General features: G+C 36.0%; 1 protein-coding gene across 3 annotated transcripts in view; it reads right to left on the bottom strand.

Moving 5' to 3' along the window:
• The window catches only part of PDE3B (phosphodiesterase 3B), a 231,247-nt gene that overhangs the window by 93,850 nt on the left and 118,769 nt on the right, over positions 1-18,628 (bottom strand). For all 3 annotated transcript variants that reach the window (XM_010388376.2, XM_030917325.1, XM_030917326.1), the window contains exon 2: positions 6,735-6,785. In XM_010388376.2, coding sequence (XP_010386678.1) covers positions 6,735-6,785 — 51 coding nt within the window. The remainder of the gene's footprint in view (positions 1-6,734; positions 6,786-18,628) is intronic.

Here is an 18,628-nt window from a genome sequence, read left to right as displayed (position 1 = left end):
CTCAGCTGCAGGTCTGTTGGATTTTGCCTGAGGTTGACTCCAGACCCTGTTTGCCTGGGTATCACTAGCATAGGCTGCAGAACTGCAAATATTGCAGAAGGGCAAATGTTCCTGCCTGATCGTTCCTCTGGAAGTTTCCTCTCAGAGGGGCACCCAGCTGTATGAGGTGTTCTTCAGCCCCTACTGGGAGGTGCCTCCCAGTTAGGCTACTCAGGAGTCAGGGAACCACTTGAGGAGGTAGTCTGTCAGTTCTCAGATCTCAAACTCCATGCTGGGAGAACCTCTACTCTCTTCAAAGCTGTCAGACAGGAACATTTAAGTCTGCAGAAGTTTCAGCTGCCTTTTGTTCAGCTATGCCCTGCCCCCAGCATTGGAGTCTACAGAGGCAGGCAGGCCTCCTTGAGCTGCGAAGAGCTCCAAAGCGGCTTCCTTGTGGCTTTGTTTACCTACTCAAGCCTCAGTAATGGCGGGCGCCCCTCTCCCAGCCTCACTGCTGCCTTGCAGTTCAATCTCAGACTGCTGTTCTAGCAGTGAGCAAGGTTCTGTGGGCGTGAGACCCTCCGAGCCAGGCGCAGGATATAATCTCCCGGTGTGCCATTTGCTAAGACCATTGGAAAAGCGCAGTATTAGGGTGGGAATGACCCAATTTTCCAGGTGCCGTCTGTCACGGCTTCCCTTGGCTAGGAAAGGGAATTTCCCGACCTCTTGCACTTCCCGGGTGAGGTGATGCCTCACCCTGCTTAGGTTCACAATCTGTGGGCTGCCCCCACTGTCCTGCACCTACTGTCCAACAAGCCCCAGTGAGATGAACCCGGCACCTCAGTTGGAAATGCAGAAATCACCCATCTTCTGCATCGCTCATGCTGGGAGTTGTAGCCTGGAGCTGTTCCTATTCGGCCATCTTGGAATCTACCCCCCTTCATTCTTTAAGAATACTTTTGCTGGATATAGACTTTACAGCCATTTTCTTCCAGCACTTCAAAAGTGTTCTGCCACTTCCTTCTGGCCTCCATGGTTTTAAGTGAGAAATCTGCTATTACTTGAATTGGTGTTCCCCTATAGGTAAAGTGTTGTTTCTCTCTGGATGCTTTTTAAGATATTCTCTTTGTTGTTAGCTTTCAGAAGTTTAATTATGACATGTCTTAGAGTAGATTTTGAGAGGTTGATACTATTTGGGGTTCAGAAAGCTTCTTGAATCTGTAGGATTATGTTTTTGGCTAAATTTGAGAAGTTTTCAGCCATTATTTCTTCAAACACTCTTTCAATCCCACCCTCTTTCTCCTTTTCAAACACCAACAATACAAATGTTGGTTCTTTGTTACTGCTCAACAGGTCCCTAGGACTCTGTTCATTTTGTTTCTGTTTTCTCTGTGTTGTAAAAATTGGGTAAATTCTATTGATCTATGCTTAAGCTCACAGATTCTATCCTACTGTCATCTCCACTTTGTTATTCATCCTATCCAGTAATTTTAAATTTCTATTATTGTATTTTTCAGCTCTATAATTTCCATTTGTTTTTTTATAATTTATATTTCTTTTGCTAATATTTTATTTTTCCATTTGTTTCAAGATACTTTGTAATTATTTGTTAGAGCATTTTTATGACGTTTGCTTTAAAAATCCTTGCCAGATGATTCCAAATCTGATTCATCTTGGTGTTGTCATTCCTTTTTCTTACTCAATTTGTGATTTTCTTGGTTTTGGTATGATGGGTGATTTTTTATTTTATTCTCGATATTTTGACTATAACTTACAAGACTCTGGGTCCTACCAAAATCTTTGACATTAGAAGGCAGTATCCCCATTTAGGTTTGTCACCCTGGCCTACTTTTGTGGGCTGTGGTTTGGATGACAATTTTCAAAGCATTCACAATCATTTTGGTGTGTTTGAATTTTTGTTTTGTTTTGTTTTGTTTTGGTGCCCCTTAGGTTCCCACTAGTCCATACCGGTACCTTAGGGTAGAGGGAGAGAAAGCTTCCTCAGGTTGGGTCATCTGGTTCCTTTAGGGGATAGAAAGGAGTCTCCAGGCCACAGGAATAAAGATCACTTTCTGGGCTAGGCATTTGTAAGGATATCCCCTTTGCCAGGCACATTGGCTACCCAGTGTCTGTCAGTGGGGAAGGGGAGTCTCATGCCCAGGAGGGAAGGAGAAAGCTTCTCCCTAGCCACTGATTGCCAGTGGCTCCAAATTAATTCCCCCTTGCTAGAGCCACCAGACTTGCTTAGTGTTGTTGGCAGGGCTCTTGTTTAATCCGGGGGAAAGAATAAGCCTACCTGTGTCACCTTATGTTTTTAGGTTGAGAGTGGGGGCCTAGACCATGTTTTGCTGTTGGGTGTGGGTCATAAGAGACTCTGTCACTGTGTTGTTTTTCCTGTACTAAGGTCCCTAGCCAGTCTGCCTTCCTCTTTCCATTTTTCATAGTTCTCGCTTGATTTCCTCTTACATTATTTCTAGAGTTAATCACTGTACTTAGCAAGGAGGAAAAGAGAGAATTAAATATGGTAACACACGCAGAGCATATAAAGTAATGTAGAATACAAATAACTAAAGGCAAAGATAGTACTGTTATTATTAACAGAAAGTGAAGAGATAAAAATACAGACAAAATGGCCAAGTGTGGTGGCTCACCCCTGTAATCCCAGCACTTTGGGGGGTCGAGGTGGGGAGATCATCTGAGGTCAGGAGTTCGAGACCAGCCTAACCAACATGGAGAAACCCCATCTCTACTAAAAATACAAAATTAGCTGGGCATGGTGATGCATGCCTGTAATCGCATCTACTTGGGAGGCTAAGGCAGGAGGATCGCTTGAACCCAGGAGGTGGAGGTTGCGGTGAGCTGAGATCATGCCATTGCACTCCAGCCTGGGCAACAAGAGTGAAACTTCGTCTCAAAAAATGAAAATATATATATATATACCGACAACATGGCATTAGAGTTCAAAAGAGATATAGAAAACTTCCATTTGGATGGTAACAGAAATTTTATGGAAGTGGTAGCATTTTGAGCTGGGCCCTAAAAATTTGTTAGGATTATATTTATATTTGTTTACAATAAAACAAAACAAAAATGTATTGGGGAAGTATACTGCACAAAATGGACACCGCATAAATACAAGTATAAACGTGGTAAAATACAATGTTTAAGTGGTAAAATAATGCTATACAGGGAACATGAAATTGTTAAAGTACAGATTATATAAGAAAGCAATGAAAAACAGTCTGGAAAGACATGTTGGGACCAAATGTTTGAGAATACTGGATTCCAAGCTAAGTAGTATGAGTAATGAAGGGTCGTATATAATAGATTTTGAACAGGTTGCTAAAAACAGAAAATAAAATAAGTTAAGGGAAAAAGATGTGATAGAACGCAATGCAATTTTAGAGAGGATAGTTGGGGTATGCCTCACTAAGAAGGAAATGCTTATGTAAAGACATGACAAGGTGTAGGAAATAAGCATTCCAGGCAGAAAGAGTAGCAAGTGCAAAGACCTGAGTTAGAAGCCTGTCTGACTTGCTTGGGGAATAACAAGGAGGCCAGTGCAGCTGGAACAGAGTAAATGAAGGAGAAAGTAGCAGAAGACAAAGACAGAGAAGTACAAGAGAGTAAGAGAGGGAACCATGTTGTGTAAGTTCTTTTACGTACATGACAAAGACTTTTACTCTGGTTGAAACAGGAGAGAAATGAGCAAGAGAGTGACAGATCAAATTGAATATTCAAATTATTTGCCACAATTTTAAAAGTTGAACTTAAATTCCTATTTTCCATTCACTTTTTTTTGGCAAAATCTTGATTGTTGAACAGAAAGTTAAGAATAGTTTTTATGTTTTAAATGATTATTGAAAAAGAAGAGGAGTGGCAGGGAGAAGAGGAAAAAGGAGAGAAGGAGGAGAAGCAGTGGGGGTGGCAGAAGGTAGCAATGGCTGTATGTTCTACGAATGCTAAAATATTTACTCTCTGGCCTTTTAAAGAAAAAAATGCTCATTTCTCTCTTATACTTCAAGTTCAGATTAGTATTTATTATTATTGAAATTTATATAATATTGGCTCACATTTGTACTGAGTACCAGGCACATATTAATTAGCCCTTTGAGGGAACTGGTATTATTCTCAACTTGTAGGTGAGGAAATAGGTTCAGAGTGTCTTAAGAGGCTTGCCTAATTTTCCAGCCAAGAGGGACTGGTTTGTATCAGACCAACTCTTCTGTCTAGAACAACTAGAAAAGCTGAAATTAAATATAAATAGCATACATTTCAAGGCATCAAAACACAACCAAACAGCCAGGGCATAAAAGGCCAAGAACCCAGAATTAAGAGAGAAGATTAAAAGAAACCCAACATTCTGTGCTACTCTTTTCCCTCTAGGAATTTTCTGCTGATTCATAACTGGCACAGAGCAGAGAGGATGAAAAGCACAAAAGAGGCCAGAAAACAGAGTAGAGATCTATAGTCTCAAGGGGCTGGAAGACCGAAATTGCAGTTCAGAGTTATGAAGACAGGGAGGGCCAAACAAGATCTCAAAGTGATGAGAAAAACAAAGTAGTGAGCTTAAATTCAGACCTGCTTTTCCTCTAAAGGCATTTGCGAATTTATAAAAGTGGCTAAGAGAGAGAGATAAACCAAGTAGAAATCCTCAAAAAGATTTCTATTTTGAAATTAAAATAGGGCTTTCAGTAGTCTCACAAATGCCAGAAGGAACAACAACAGAAAAAGGAATTCCTAAAAAACACAAGTAACTCAATTGTTAGAAGAAAAGATGGAAAACCTAAATAGTACTAAAACAATTAAAGAAACTGAATCCATAACTTAAAATTTGTCCACAAAAGAATTCTTCAAGGTGAGATAGCTTCACCAGAGCATTCTTCCAAACATTAAAGGAGGAAATAATACCAACTTTTAACCTTACCCAAACTTTTTGAGATAATAGAAAGGGTAAATATCTCACCTTATTTTATTTTGATATCAAGGTTCTTGGTAACCGTGATACCAATATAATGCCAAGAACATTATGAAAAGTAAGAATTTATAGGCCAACACTCTCTCATAAACACAAATTCAAAATTTCTGAACAAAACATTAACAAATAGAATCTAGGGATAAAGATTTTAAAAAAATACATCTTGATCAAATTTACTTTATTCTGGGAATACATGGATGGTTTAACAAACACACCAATTAATGCAATTCACCACATTTGTAGAATAATTAGAAAAAAATTCTCGAATCATTTGAGTAGATGCAGAAAAAGCATGAGATAAAATTCTATATCCATTCATGACTTAAAAAGAGAAAAAAAGTCCTTAGTAAACTAGAATTAGAATAAAACTTCCTTAATTTGCTAAAGGGTATCTATAAAAAAGCATTAGTGGTGATATGTTGAACATTTTCTCCCTGAGTTCATGAAGAAAAACAAGGTTGCCTACTCATACCACTTCCATTCAGCACTGGATTGAAGGTCCTAGATAGTACAATAACATGAGAAAATGAAATAAAAGGCATAGGTTTGGAAATAAATAAATAAATCTGTCTTTACTCATAGATAACATTATTGTGTACTTCAAGACTTAATCTTCAAACAAGCTATTAGAATTATTAAGTAAATTTGGCATAATGGGAAAGATCAATAAAGATATACATCAAAAGTTAACACAGTTAACACAGTTATTCCTTGATGTTTTATGAGTGATTTTTCTTTTTTCTCCCTATATTAAATACTTCTATTTTCATTTTATCTCATATAAACATATATTACTTAGGTATTCAAAAAATTAATCTTAACACATATTATTTCATTTGTATATATATAGTGTTCAAAAATTAGCAAAACTAGTTACTAGAAGTCGGATAGGATTTACCTTTGAGGATATAGGTAATGACTGGAATTGGGCATAAGCGAGGCTTCTGAGATACTGGAAACATTCCATTTCTTCATATCAGTACCAGTTACATGGGATGTTTAACTTCTGAAAATTGAGCTGTACACTTTTCTGCATGTATGTTATAATTCAATAAAAAGTTTACCAAAAAATAAAAGTTGGGTATCTTTACTTCCCTAATAAAACATGTTGCCAATTGCTTTGCTTTGTCTCAGACACGGCCTTACATCTATTTTTTCCCCTTTATAGATCAGTGGTCCACATCAGAAAAGCAAAAAATCTTATTCTTAATATAGAAATATTAGTTGATTCTGAGCCCAGATGATATTAGCAATATTTTCATAACAATTTATACAAATTTGGTTTTTTATCATTTTCTTTTTCCCTTATAATTAAAATGTATTTTATTTTATTTTATTTTTTTTGAGATGGAGTCTCGCTCTGTCGCCCAGGCTGGAGTGCAGTGGCTGGATCTCAGCTCACTGCAAGCTCCGCCTCCCGGGTTTACGCCATTCTCCTGCCTCAGCCTCCCAAGTAGCTGGGACTACAGGCGCCCACCACCTTGCCCAGCTAGTTTTTTGTATTTTTTATTAGAGATAGGGTTTCAGCATGTTAGCCAGGATGGTCTCGATCTCCTGAACTCATGATCCGCCTGTCTCGGCCTCCCAAAGTGTTGGGATTACAGGTTTGAGCCACTGTGCCCGACTAAAATGTATTTTTAAAAAATCTATCTCAATGAAGGGTCTAGTTAACTTATTAGTTTAGTTAAATAAAATCTTATGGCACAGAAATGTTGTGAATCTTTAAGTGTCAAAAGTTTCATCACAGGTATTATTTAGTGATATTACTTATACTTACTTGATAATGAGGCTTATACCATTGCTTTAAGTCCCAATCCCAAAGAATCATCTGGAAAAAAAAAATTCACTTGGTTACAATCCAGAAATAAATCAACAAGAATATGTAAAGACAAAATTCAGCATTTTCCATTATAATTATCTAATATAGCTCAAAATCTGGAAGAGATACTGGAATGCTGAGAATAAAAATTATCTCCAGACAGAATATTTCATTAATACAATCTGTGATTGAGAAATCAAAATAAAGAATTATCACAATAAGGTAACTAAAACAAGCCATATTAATCTTCAAATATTACCACAAAAAGGAAAATATAAATCCAAAACCACATTAAGTCACAAAAAATAAAAGAAAAATTACCTATCATCAGATATTCTCTGCCTACCCACCATCTCCAAAGGCTCATCATGGGTGATGGGTGATGCTATCTTCTTACCAATAAGGTACTTCTGTCAAAAACACTTTGAAAAGCTTGTTGTCCTTGGGGTTAGATTAAGTATAAAGGAATGGATTTATCAAAAGCAGCACATACCCCTTTTGATATGCAGATAATTAGTGCTTGTTTTCCTGTCTGTCTCCTTGATAGACTAGCCTATCAATGGTAACTTTAGTCCCAGACTAGTTTTTTTTCCTGCCCTTCTTCCTAACGAGCTTTTTGGCTGCTTCCCAACCCAATATAGTAGTCACTACGTATGCCCAAGGAGATAAAATTAACTTTAATTTAGGAAGCTATAACTGCTACCTATCATCAATCCTAAATTTCTTTGACATTTACTGAGTTAAATAGGTCTTCTCCTTTTGATTAAATAATACATTATAACAGCTATTTTGTACGTAGCTTTGAACCTTTATTGAATATGAGCCTAGTTAATCTGTAATATAATCATATAATGTCTATATATTGAACTATCTGTGTTGTTTCTTGTCCTTCAGGCTTAAGTTTTCTGGTTGCAAAAGATCTTATTTGGGGCTTTGCAGGCCACATAAGGTCTCCATGGCATATTCTTTGCTTTTTGTTTTTGTTTTATAACCCTTTAAAATGCAAAAAAAATTATTAGCTCAAAGGTCATACAAAAACAGGCCGCTGGCAGGATTTGGTCAGTGGACTAGTTTGTTGACTCATATTTTACATAATACACCCATGCTTAATCACTCAAAAAACTGTCAATTATCATTATCACCATCTCCTCATCAATATCCTGGCAGAACGTAATTTCTTTCTTACCACTGAAGAAAAATCTATTTCTTCCCAAAGAAAATTCAGACACAGTACAATCACTTAGAAGACTCATGAACCAGTGCCCACAAAATGGCTCTGATACAACTACATGCAAAGTATACCATATATATAACAGACTCATTAAATTTAAGCAATATTTTATATGGTCCTAAATATGGTCCTGATATAATTATTTCAGGTTGTGATTTAATCAGCATATAATCTAGATTCAAGGGACACTAATTATTGCAAATAAAGACGTTAATAGCTTCCTAAAATGCTTCTTAAGATTAACATAACCTAAAATCCCTAAGTTTCTTCTATACATGATATTGTTATGATCCATTTTCCTCCATGCTATTCTTATAAATATGGCTTTTTAGACCCAACTGCAATACTTTACTTCTGCCCTTATTTTAGCCTGTCAGTTTCTTTGGAGATTGAGAATGTCAACTACCCTATTCTTCATTCCTCCCATTATCATGACATCTATAAATCTGATGTTTTCTTAAGTTCACGAATAGATGTATAGAAGAGACAGGAGTGAAAACAGAGCCATACCATATCATATCACTAAAAATCACCTATGAGAGAGGCATCAATGAACTAATTTGCATTCTCGGTCTACAACCTTACCTAACTGTACTATCATCTGATCCATATTTCTTTTTTTTTTTTTTTTTTTTTTTTTTGAGACGGAGTCTCGCTCTGTCACCCGGGCTGGAGTGCTGTGGCCGGATCTCAGCTCACTGCAAGCTCCGCCTCCCGGGTTCATGCCAGTCTCCTGTCTCAGCCTCCCGGGTAGCTGGGACTACAGGCACCGCCACGTCGCCCGGCTAGTTTTTTGTAGTTTTTAGTAGAGACGGGGTTTCACCGTGTTAGCCAGGATGGTCTTGATCTCCTGACCTCGTGATCCGCCCGTCTCGGCCTCCCAAAGTGCTGGGATTACAGGCTTGAGCCACCGCGCCCGGTCCTGATCCATATTTCTATACTTCTCCCACAATAACACCATCAAACAGAGAAAAATACTTGTATACCTTATTTCCCTGATTCATTACCCTAAGTAGAAGTTGATTTGTTGCTCACTCAAGTATACTTTCATTAGGATGGTTTCTTAACATTGAGTAGTCTGCCTTCCCCACTTCATTGACCTACATGATTAAATAAACATTACCTTTTTAAATATTTGTACTCTAATGCCAGCAGCCATGTTTGTATTCATGTGATATACTCTCAACAGGGGTGCTATCACTCCTAAGCAGGTGGTAATTGGTTCTTTGGGGGAAAAAAAAAATCTTGAAAATTAAAATGGTTCGTAGCCCTCCAAAGGTTACAGTACACAAACAGATGTACTGTACATCTTTGGTATGAAAATGACATGAAACAGATTAGGGAAACATATATATATAACATATTTATATATGTATATACAATATTTTATATATGTATAGATAATATTTTGTATATGTATATATAATATAAACATATATATATATATTCCTGGATTTGGGGTTGTAATGAAAATACAGTGGAGAAACACTGATATAAAGTAGTCCTGCTGCTTACTTATAAGAGCAATCTCAGCTTATATTTTGTGAAAGTTCTCTAAGGCATTGAGACAATTGTAAGGCTGCCTATGCAGAAGGAAGCCTGCTAACATGAGAAGGAATGTATGCCCTATTTTAACTGGACTCCTAAAGGTCTCTAAAAATCTTACTATGTACAATGCTTTTTTTTTCTTTGTTTGCTTTCTTTAGATCTCTCTACTGTAGCATTTTGTATTACAATATTTCAATATTATAGTATTACAATATTACAGACCATCTTCCTCAATATTGCATATTACAATATTGTAGTATTACAATATTACAGACCATCTCCCTCAATAAATTCACTCCTCCTGGCCCTTTATCCCATTATCATAGTTTTCTCTCACTTGTGCTTGCTAGGTTGGCTTTGAATCAATTCTTAAGCAAAGCCTAATCTTATTTGCAGTCACTTTCTCTAGGATGAAAATTACATTACCCTAAAGCAGCAGGTCTTACTGTGAAATCCCCTTCATATTAGGAATTGAAAGCAGATACACAGAAAGCCACGAAGAGCTGGCAGACTGCCTTCTGTGTAATTTGAGCAACTAGAATATTAGTGATTTTGAGAAAACAATTTTCTCCATAAGTAATAGAAGATGAACGACCCAGGAATTCCACAGCTAGGTACACATCTTACAGCAGTATTCAAAATGCAGTCCATAACAAGATAAATACAGAAATTCAGAGTAAAGGTTTATATATTTTTATAGCAATTTGACATTGGTGAGACATTTTTAGTATATTTTACAAAAGCATCAATCCACAACAGATCAGGGAAAAACTTAAAAACTTGGTCCTTTGCTACAGTTTGATAGAAGGAGACAAGAAGAATGCACATAGCTGTGCAGCTTAGAGTAGCAAAAAACTAGATACAACCCAAATGTTCATCAACAATAAAAGAGAAAAATTTTGGTATATTCATACAATGGAGTACAGCAGTGAAAATGAATGAAGTACATACAGCTACATAGTATATGGATGGATCTCAGAAACAATGTTGAACAAGAAAAGCAAATCACAGACAGATACATACAGTATAACTTCACTCATTTAAAATGAAATACACACTGAGATATGCTTATTAGAAATACATATGGTAAACGGTAAAGAAATTCAGGATGGTGATTATCTCTAAAAGAGAAAGAAGTGGACCAGATCCAGGAGTGACACACAGGGAACTTCAATGTTAATGGCAATGTTCAAAAATAACAGTAATGGTGGGTCGATGGTGTCTGTTTCTTTCATCTCTATGCTTTACACGTATTTCATAAATATTTGTTCAGCTTTAAAGTTAAGATGAATTTAGGAAGGTAAGCAAGTAGAGAAAGTGACTAGAGAAAACTCTTTTGAAAAACTGTGCTGTGAAGGCAAGAATGAAATGAAGCAATCGTTAGAAAAAAATGTGAGAATAATACTTTTTTTTTTAACATGGTAGGTTCTAAAGCATGCTTGTACTTGATAGGAATGATCCTGGACAGTGGGAGAACTAATGACAGAATAAAGTGAGAAATATGCAAAGAGCAAATAATGAAAATACTGCTAAGTGTCTCTGTAATATTAGATTACATATACGTATACACAAAATATATATATATTTTTAAAAACATAAAATTTTAAACTAGGAAACAGTAATAGAGTATTAGCCATTATTTATCAAATTATGATTTGTCAATCACTAGTTGTTCCTCCTTGTCCCAGAATATTTAGAGGGAAAAAGGAAACAATTAGTTTGCATATATTTCATAATTGTGAACTATAAGGTTAATTTCGATTTCCACAGAAATCTCATTATCTTAACAAATTACAGTCTTAAAAGCTGAAAAGGTTCTCTAAGACGTGCATTATTCTAAAAGAGAACAAATCGTCTTTCCTAAAGTATTTTCACACCATTTGAATATTATTTATATCTTTTAAATTTGCATTATTTTCATTGTGTTGCATTATACTCCCCAATCAATAAAATAAATAAATGGCTCAAAATTGGTTTCTAAAGCCTAAGGTATTGATAAAAACAAGGTAACATAAATAGCTCAGAATAAATGTTAAGCCTAAATCAAGAATAGGACTCTAATGCAAACAATATAAATCTGTGCGTGTGATAATACCACACAACGGGATAAAACCAAAAATTTTACTAGCACATACAACAGCAACTATCTAAAAGCTGGATTTCTTTTTGACTAGTAATTCATTTACCCTATATTCTTCTGGATGTTGTCTATTTTGAAACTTTATCAAATAATAACATGAAGCTATGGAAAGTTTTCAAACAAAACATAAAAACCTCTTTGTAAATGAACAGAATCTTTCTAAAACAAGCACAAAATGCTTTCATATATGAAACTGAAGATTTTTGTTCCTAAAAGAGAAGAGACAAAAACTACACAGGCACCATTCAGATTCTGTGCTCCTCCTAGCAAAAGCATAAAAAAAAGACAGACTATTGTTGAGAGATTTATAAAACTCTCAGCCACACAAATGATGAACACTATGCTGAAAGAAAAACCAGATATTTTACTTTACTGCTTGATAAGTGCACTGAAGTGCAGAGTCCAAATCAGCTCTTGGTATATGTGTAATACACATGAGAAAGAACAGCAGACAAGTTTTTACATGTTTACCTCTGAAAAATCCATACTATAAAAGATAATTTTTTCCTACTTTAATATTTATTTTGTAAACTATGATATACAATGGGAAAAATGTGTTGAAATCAATCCTGAGAGAAAAAATCAGTTATCTGCACATCAAGAAAAAGCTTTGCTAAGCAATGAGTACTATACTAACTGCAAATTTATATACCCTGTTTTCATTGTTGTTGTTTTCAAAGAAAGGGGCTGGTGGTTAAAATACATTAAGCTGAGTTCAATGTTAAAGAAATAGCATACGGCCGGGCGCGGTGGCTCAAGCCTGTAATCCCAGCACTTTGGGAGGCCGAGACGGGCGGATCACGAGGTCAGGAGATCGAGACCATCCTGGCTAATACGGTGAAACCCTGTCTCTACTTAAAAATACAAAAAGCTAGCCGGGCGAGGTGGCGGGCGCCTATAGTCCCAGCTACTCGGGAGGCTGAGGCAGGAGAATGGCGTAAACCCGGGAGGCGGAGCTTGCAGTGAGCTGAGATCCGGCCACTGCACTCCAGCCTGGGTGCCAGAGCGAGACTCCGTCTCAAAAAAAAAAAAAAAAAAAAAAAAAAAAAAAAAAGAAATAGCATAAATGTAAATGCACTCAACTTTTTGGATACAGAATATACATCTTTTCAGTGTGCTGTGCAAAAACTGAGAAAATAAAATATTTAAAAGCAAATATAAAATATAAAGAGCAAACAGTGCTATTTTCAATAAAATGCAAAAGCCTCTATTTCTTAAACTTTCAAGCATGATAATGTCCATCAACTTAGCAAGTGACTCAGCCTTGAAAGAATCTTCAGTGAGCAATCTCTTAATTCCAGAGTCCCTGTTTAATCTGAGTATTCAGAACCAACAGCCAAAAAACCCCTGCTGACGTTCCTCATAAATTAAAATTTTGGTTGGATTTTTCCAATTTAAGAGAAATAGAGATGAGAAAAGAATATGACGATATACAATGAACCTACAACAAGCAGCCTATTTACTCAACATTGAGCTAAACAGAGATACCTTTAATATTGCAAATACACACTGATATAAAATATTTTAATTTTTTAGTTTTCAAAAATTGTGATTCTTTTTTATACATTTACCTTAAGTTGGTGGGTAGCTACCATACATACTGAATGCATAGTTGGCGGTACATGTACATTAAAAGTTTTAAGAAATATTGGTTCAATGGCTGGGCGCGGTGGCTCAAGCCTGTAATCCCAGCACTTTGGGAGGCCGAGACGGGCGGATCACGAGGTCAGGAGATCGAGACCATCCTGGCTAACACGGTGAAACCCTGTCTCTACTAAAAACTACAAAAAACTAGCCGGGTGACGTGGTGGCGCCTGTAGTCCCAGCTACCCGGGAGGCTGAGACAGGAGAATGGCGTGAACCCGGGAGGCGGAGCTTGCAGTGAGCTGAGATCCGGCCACAGCACTCCAGCCTGGGTGACAGAGCGAGACTCCGTCTCAAAAAAAAAAAAAAAAAAAAAAGAAATATTGGTTCAAGCACTCATTTCTCATATATAATAAAATGTAGCTATTTTAAAATTTTACTTCCAAGTAGACAGTAAATGCTCTGATACACATTGTTTCCAAGTCAGCAAAGTTTTAGGCATCTAAACCCCAATACCAAAGTAAATCTTGTAAGTAACTTAAATACAAGAATTAAAAAATAAAACTAAATTTTTAATTCCAGTTTAAAACAAAAAGTTATAGTGCTATGGTATGTTTTAAAAATGTAGTTCTATCGAACTATAAGACATCATTTAATGAAAGCATAAAATTTTAACTTGCTGTTTTTAGGAGCTTCCATTATTATATTTATCTCTTTCCTTCTGTGCTAATATATAATACAATACCAGAAATAATTATTTCTTTTCATACTGTGGTTATTTGTTCAAAACTAATTAAGGAACAGTAATTTCTCTAAGTAATATATACTATTAAAAATTATTTAAGTTGATTTAAGTGTACCCAAGACTATGCCTTTATTTAAATTCATTTTTTCTTTATGGTTAAGAAGTTGAATCCTGATAAAAGTTTCTGTTTGAATATGTTTTTAAATCTAACATGCTCTACGGAGCTCTACAAAACCACCAAAACCACAGTGAAACATCAGCAGTACAACCAGGAGATGTTATCAGGTTCAATTACGTCAATGAGGCTTTATTTCATTGTTCTCTATGTAGCCAAAAAGAAAAACATGTATGTGCCCTCAAATCAAGCTTACAGAACTGTTATATTTATGTGAAATTTAAAAAGAATACTTATTATAGTACGGTTCTGAATTAACTGTTACAGCATCCTATATTCTCCTATTTCTTGATGACATTTTACTTGAGTCTCATATATAAATCTATGCTAATGAAACTGATTGAATTCAGTGTTTCCAACTTTTTCTATGCCTTCCAACTTAGGCCCAATAAAAAAATTCACTTAAGTCTTTGTGTGTGTTTAGCAAACATAAATCAAAAACAAAATAAATGAATAGCCAAAAAGTTAAACTAACTAAAGCTATATTTTCTAATTGTTTAGAGTGCAAAGATAGTAACCTTGAACCCTATGTGACAAAGAAATAACCCTATGCAGAAAAACTGAGAAGCAGAAAAAAAAGTGTGGGGGAAGTGGGAAGGGGAGGAGACTAGTATTACTTGGAAACTGATGTCATTTACTATTCTTTCCAGTCAAATAATATCATGATGGTCATGGTAACTTAAACTGCATGTTACGTACCAGCACTGTGTTAGGCGCTTACTATATACTGTCCCTTGTCATCTTTACTAGAATTATCTGTGGTAAGCCTTATTTCCCCATTTTAGAGATGACAAAACAAAGACTTCCCAAAGTCTCATGATTAGTAAGTGACAGGGACAGAACTTAAACCTAGATCTGCCTAATTCCAAAGCTTTAAGGACTAACCATTATGCTATAGCATCTTATATTTGTCATTTAATAAACACTGCTATATGCTAGCAATGTAGCAGGTGCTTGGCAGTACATGTAACATTACAGCAACTTTGCGGTAGCCTCATTTTATATATGGAGAAGTTGAGGCTTAATGATTCTACTGATTACTCGGCATTCATCTCCCACTTTCATCTTTTGCCCTTCTCTGGACCCTAGGGGGAGTGAACCCTAAATTCTGTAACACCTAAGAAGCCTTGCAGCTGGTTTCTGCTTACATCTAGCCAATGGAGGTCAATAGCAGAAAAATGGCATTGAGGAGTAGAGAGATCAAGGTTATTTCTTCTCTGCTGCTTCCTTACCTATGTACCATTGTCTCTGGCAACAACTGTGTTCCTCCATGACTATAGCTCTTACCAGCTGGTCCTTCCTTCATACGTTCAGCTATCACTAAACTAAAACCACCATGTCCACTCTTGCCTCTTCAGCCCCAGGTGAGGTAACAGCTTTCCATAATTGCTAGTTTCCAGGTGCCTTACCATATTTTGCCCATTTCTTAATGCTGTTCATTCTCTCAAAGTAGACTCTTCATTAAAGTGTTTTTATTTGAACCACTTTTTAGTGAATTTTATTTCTTGCTGGGTCCCTAAATAATACAGGGGCATTGTAACTAAGTTCTGCCACATGTCAGCTAGTAACTGGCAGAACTAAAATCTAAACCCAGGTTTGTCTCCCTCCAATTTCATTCCTTTCCACTACGCTAAAATGGTAATAATTTTTATAACACATTTCTTTAAAACGATGGAAAGTATCTACCTAGACCTAGTTTTTATTTATCACATCATCAAATTACCTTCTAATATCTGTATCCATATACCTGGTATTTCATTCTGTCACAACAGATTAACTGTCTGTGCTCCAGCCTATAGCTACTTTTCCATAAATGTAGTAGATTCGATTCCCTCTTCCCTACCTGAAGATATTTCAGCAGCAATTCTTTCTCATCATCATTTTTTCTCTACTAAATAATTCCAATTAGATTATAAACATGCTGCAGTTTCTCACATCTCACACATTCATTACACACACATACACCTTTATCATGATCATACTTCAACCTAGCCACTATCTCATTTCTCTGTAAAGTTCCTCAAAAGAGTTGTCTTCATTGGTTGTTTCTAGTTCTTCTCCTTTCATTCTCTGGTAAGCTGACTCTAATCAGGTTTTGGCACTTTTTCATTAAATCTGTTCTTGATGAGGTTTCTAATGTTGTTAAAACCAATGGTCAAGTCTCTCTTCATACTTCTGATCCATCACCATTTGACACAATCTAACACTCTTTCCTCCCTGAAATTATTTTTCTCACTTGGTTTCTGGAGTATTACATTCTTCAGATTTCTTTCTAATTCATTGAACACTATTTCTCAGTCTCCCCTCTGAGTCTTACTTACCATTTTGATGTTTTAACATTGCTGTGACCCCCCCTGACATTGGACCTCTTCTCTTTTCTATTTCACCTAGCTTTGTGGGTGTAAATACCTTCAATAAGCTAATGACTCACAAATATATATGTATCTTCTTCTCTGAGCTGAAGAATTATATTCCAATAGCCTACTCAACATCTCCAGTTGGCTGTCTAATAGATAACTTGAACTTAACATGTCCAAAACTGAACTGACCTTCCTCCCCATAGTCTTCCCTCATCTCAGGGGCAATCTCATCATTACCTTGGCTTAGGCCAAAAACATAACTCCCCTCTTTCTCACACATCACACTGGAGAATCCTGTTATCTCTACTGTCATAATATGTACAGAATATAAACTCTTATCATATCTTCATTGCTCCCACTCTAGCCTAAGCCATCATGCTCTCTTGCCCAAATTATTACCAAAGCCTCCTAAATATTCATTGCTTCCTTTCTTGCCCAGGTAGAATCTATTCTCAATAGAGCAAAGCAACCCTCTTAAAGCTTAAGTCACATAATGTCACTTCTTTGTTCAATACTCTCCAGTGACTTCTCATCTCAACCTGAGTAAAAGCCTAAGGTTTTAACAATGGCCTACAAGGCCCTCTCCACTCCCCTCCAGCTAACTTGGTTTATTTACTATTCCTTGAACAGGCCAGGAAAGTTCAATAAAGATTCATTCCCCTGCATCTTCCTTTTTCTTAATAAATTAAAAAGGAAATAACAGCACAACACTATTATCTAGTGTGATGTTCTAAAGCTGTACTGATAAATTTTATAAAGCAGCAATTAAAATATGTATTAAGGAATTTCTTGGTGATTTTTCTTTTCCTGTCAAGAAGTACAAAACCAGCTTGATGGGGTGGTGAATGCCTGTAGTATCAAGCAGGAACAGTACTTGAGCCCAGGAGTTCAAAACCAGCCTGGGCAATATGGTGAGATCACATTTCAAAAAAAAGAAAAGTATAAAATCAGGAGAGACAGGGTCTCACCGTGCTGCCCAAACTGGTCTTAAACTCCTGAGCTCAAGCAATATGCCAGGCTCAGTTTCCCAAAGTGCTGGGATTACAGGCATGAACCACCACACCCAACTGACTTGCCTTTATTTTAGAACTGAATATTAAATTTAGGAGATGTAGATATTAAAGAAAATTAACAAAAAAGCATCACAGTAGATCTTAATTAACCAAAAAGAAAAACTTAAAACTCAATTTATATTCAGAAACTAATCTTTTTCCATTTAAAATGAAAATGTACCATTTTTATTTGGGATTTTTATTAGTCAGATAGAAATTAGTCCAGTTGCCAGCAGTATATATTTGACACTGTTAGGCATTAGCTAAATAAGTAAGTTTTGTCATGGTAACTGTGCTTAAAATTAAGCAGACAAAGATGCTAGCCCCATAGCAACTTGATTTAAAAATGAAAATGGGGAACTTCTTGTCTATTAAAAAAAATCAGATTCCCCAGGGATCATCATGGTATCCTACACTTATAAAACAAAATGTACTAAAAGTTTTATGCTCTGAATAGGCAAAATAACTTTTCCAATAAACTTTAAACATGCAGACAAATTAACACTACATTTTGAGAAAAAACTTTACAAAGGACCATTAAATACTAATTGTTCATGTATAAAATAGCATAAAATAATAAAAATCTGAGAATTATCTAATACTGAATTGACTATTACTACAAAATGGCATGTATAAGCTAACGAAACTGACAAAACCAAGCTTCAAGTAATCGTATCTAAAATGAGCACGATGCCTAACTACTGTTCAATGTGAAATGATTTCTTTTCCCAAACATTGCACTTTTTGGTAGTGCCACACAAATAAAAAATTACCATTTATAATTCCAAATGGGATAGAAAGGAAAATCAGATGATAATTAAAGTCTTTCAATGATCAATGTACTAGTAGAATTTTTAAAGACTTCTATTTTTAATTCAATGATCTTTTTTCTATATTAATAGCACTGCTCGTTTATTAGGAAGCAAATACACAAGTCTAGTGTTTTACTGTGATGACAGAGTCTAGCACAATGATAAATTGTGCTAATTCTTGAACACAAAACAATTAAAAAAATAA

This window comes from Rhinopithecus roxellana, chromosome 15, assembly GCF_007565055.1.
Source record: "Rhinopithecus roxellana isolate Shanxi Qingling chromosome 15, ASM756505v1, whole genome shotgun sequence".
Classification (NCBI taxonomy): domain Eukaryota; kingdom Metazoa; phylum Chordata; class Mammalia; order Primates; family Cercopithecidae; genus Rhinopithecus; species Rhinopithecus roxellana.
The sequence above is the reverse complement of the archived record's forward strand: the minus strand, read 5'-3'. Positions and strand labels throughout refer to the sequence as shown.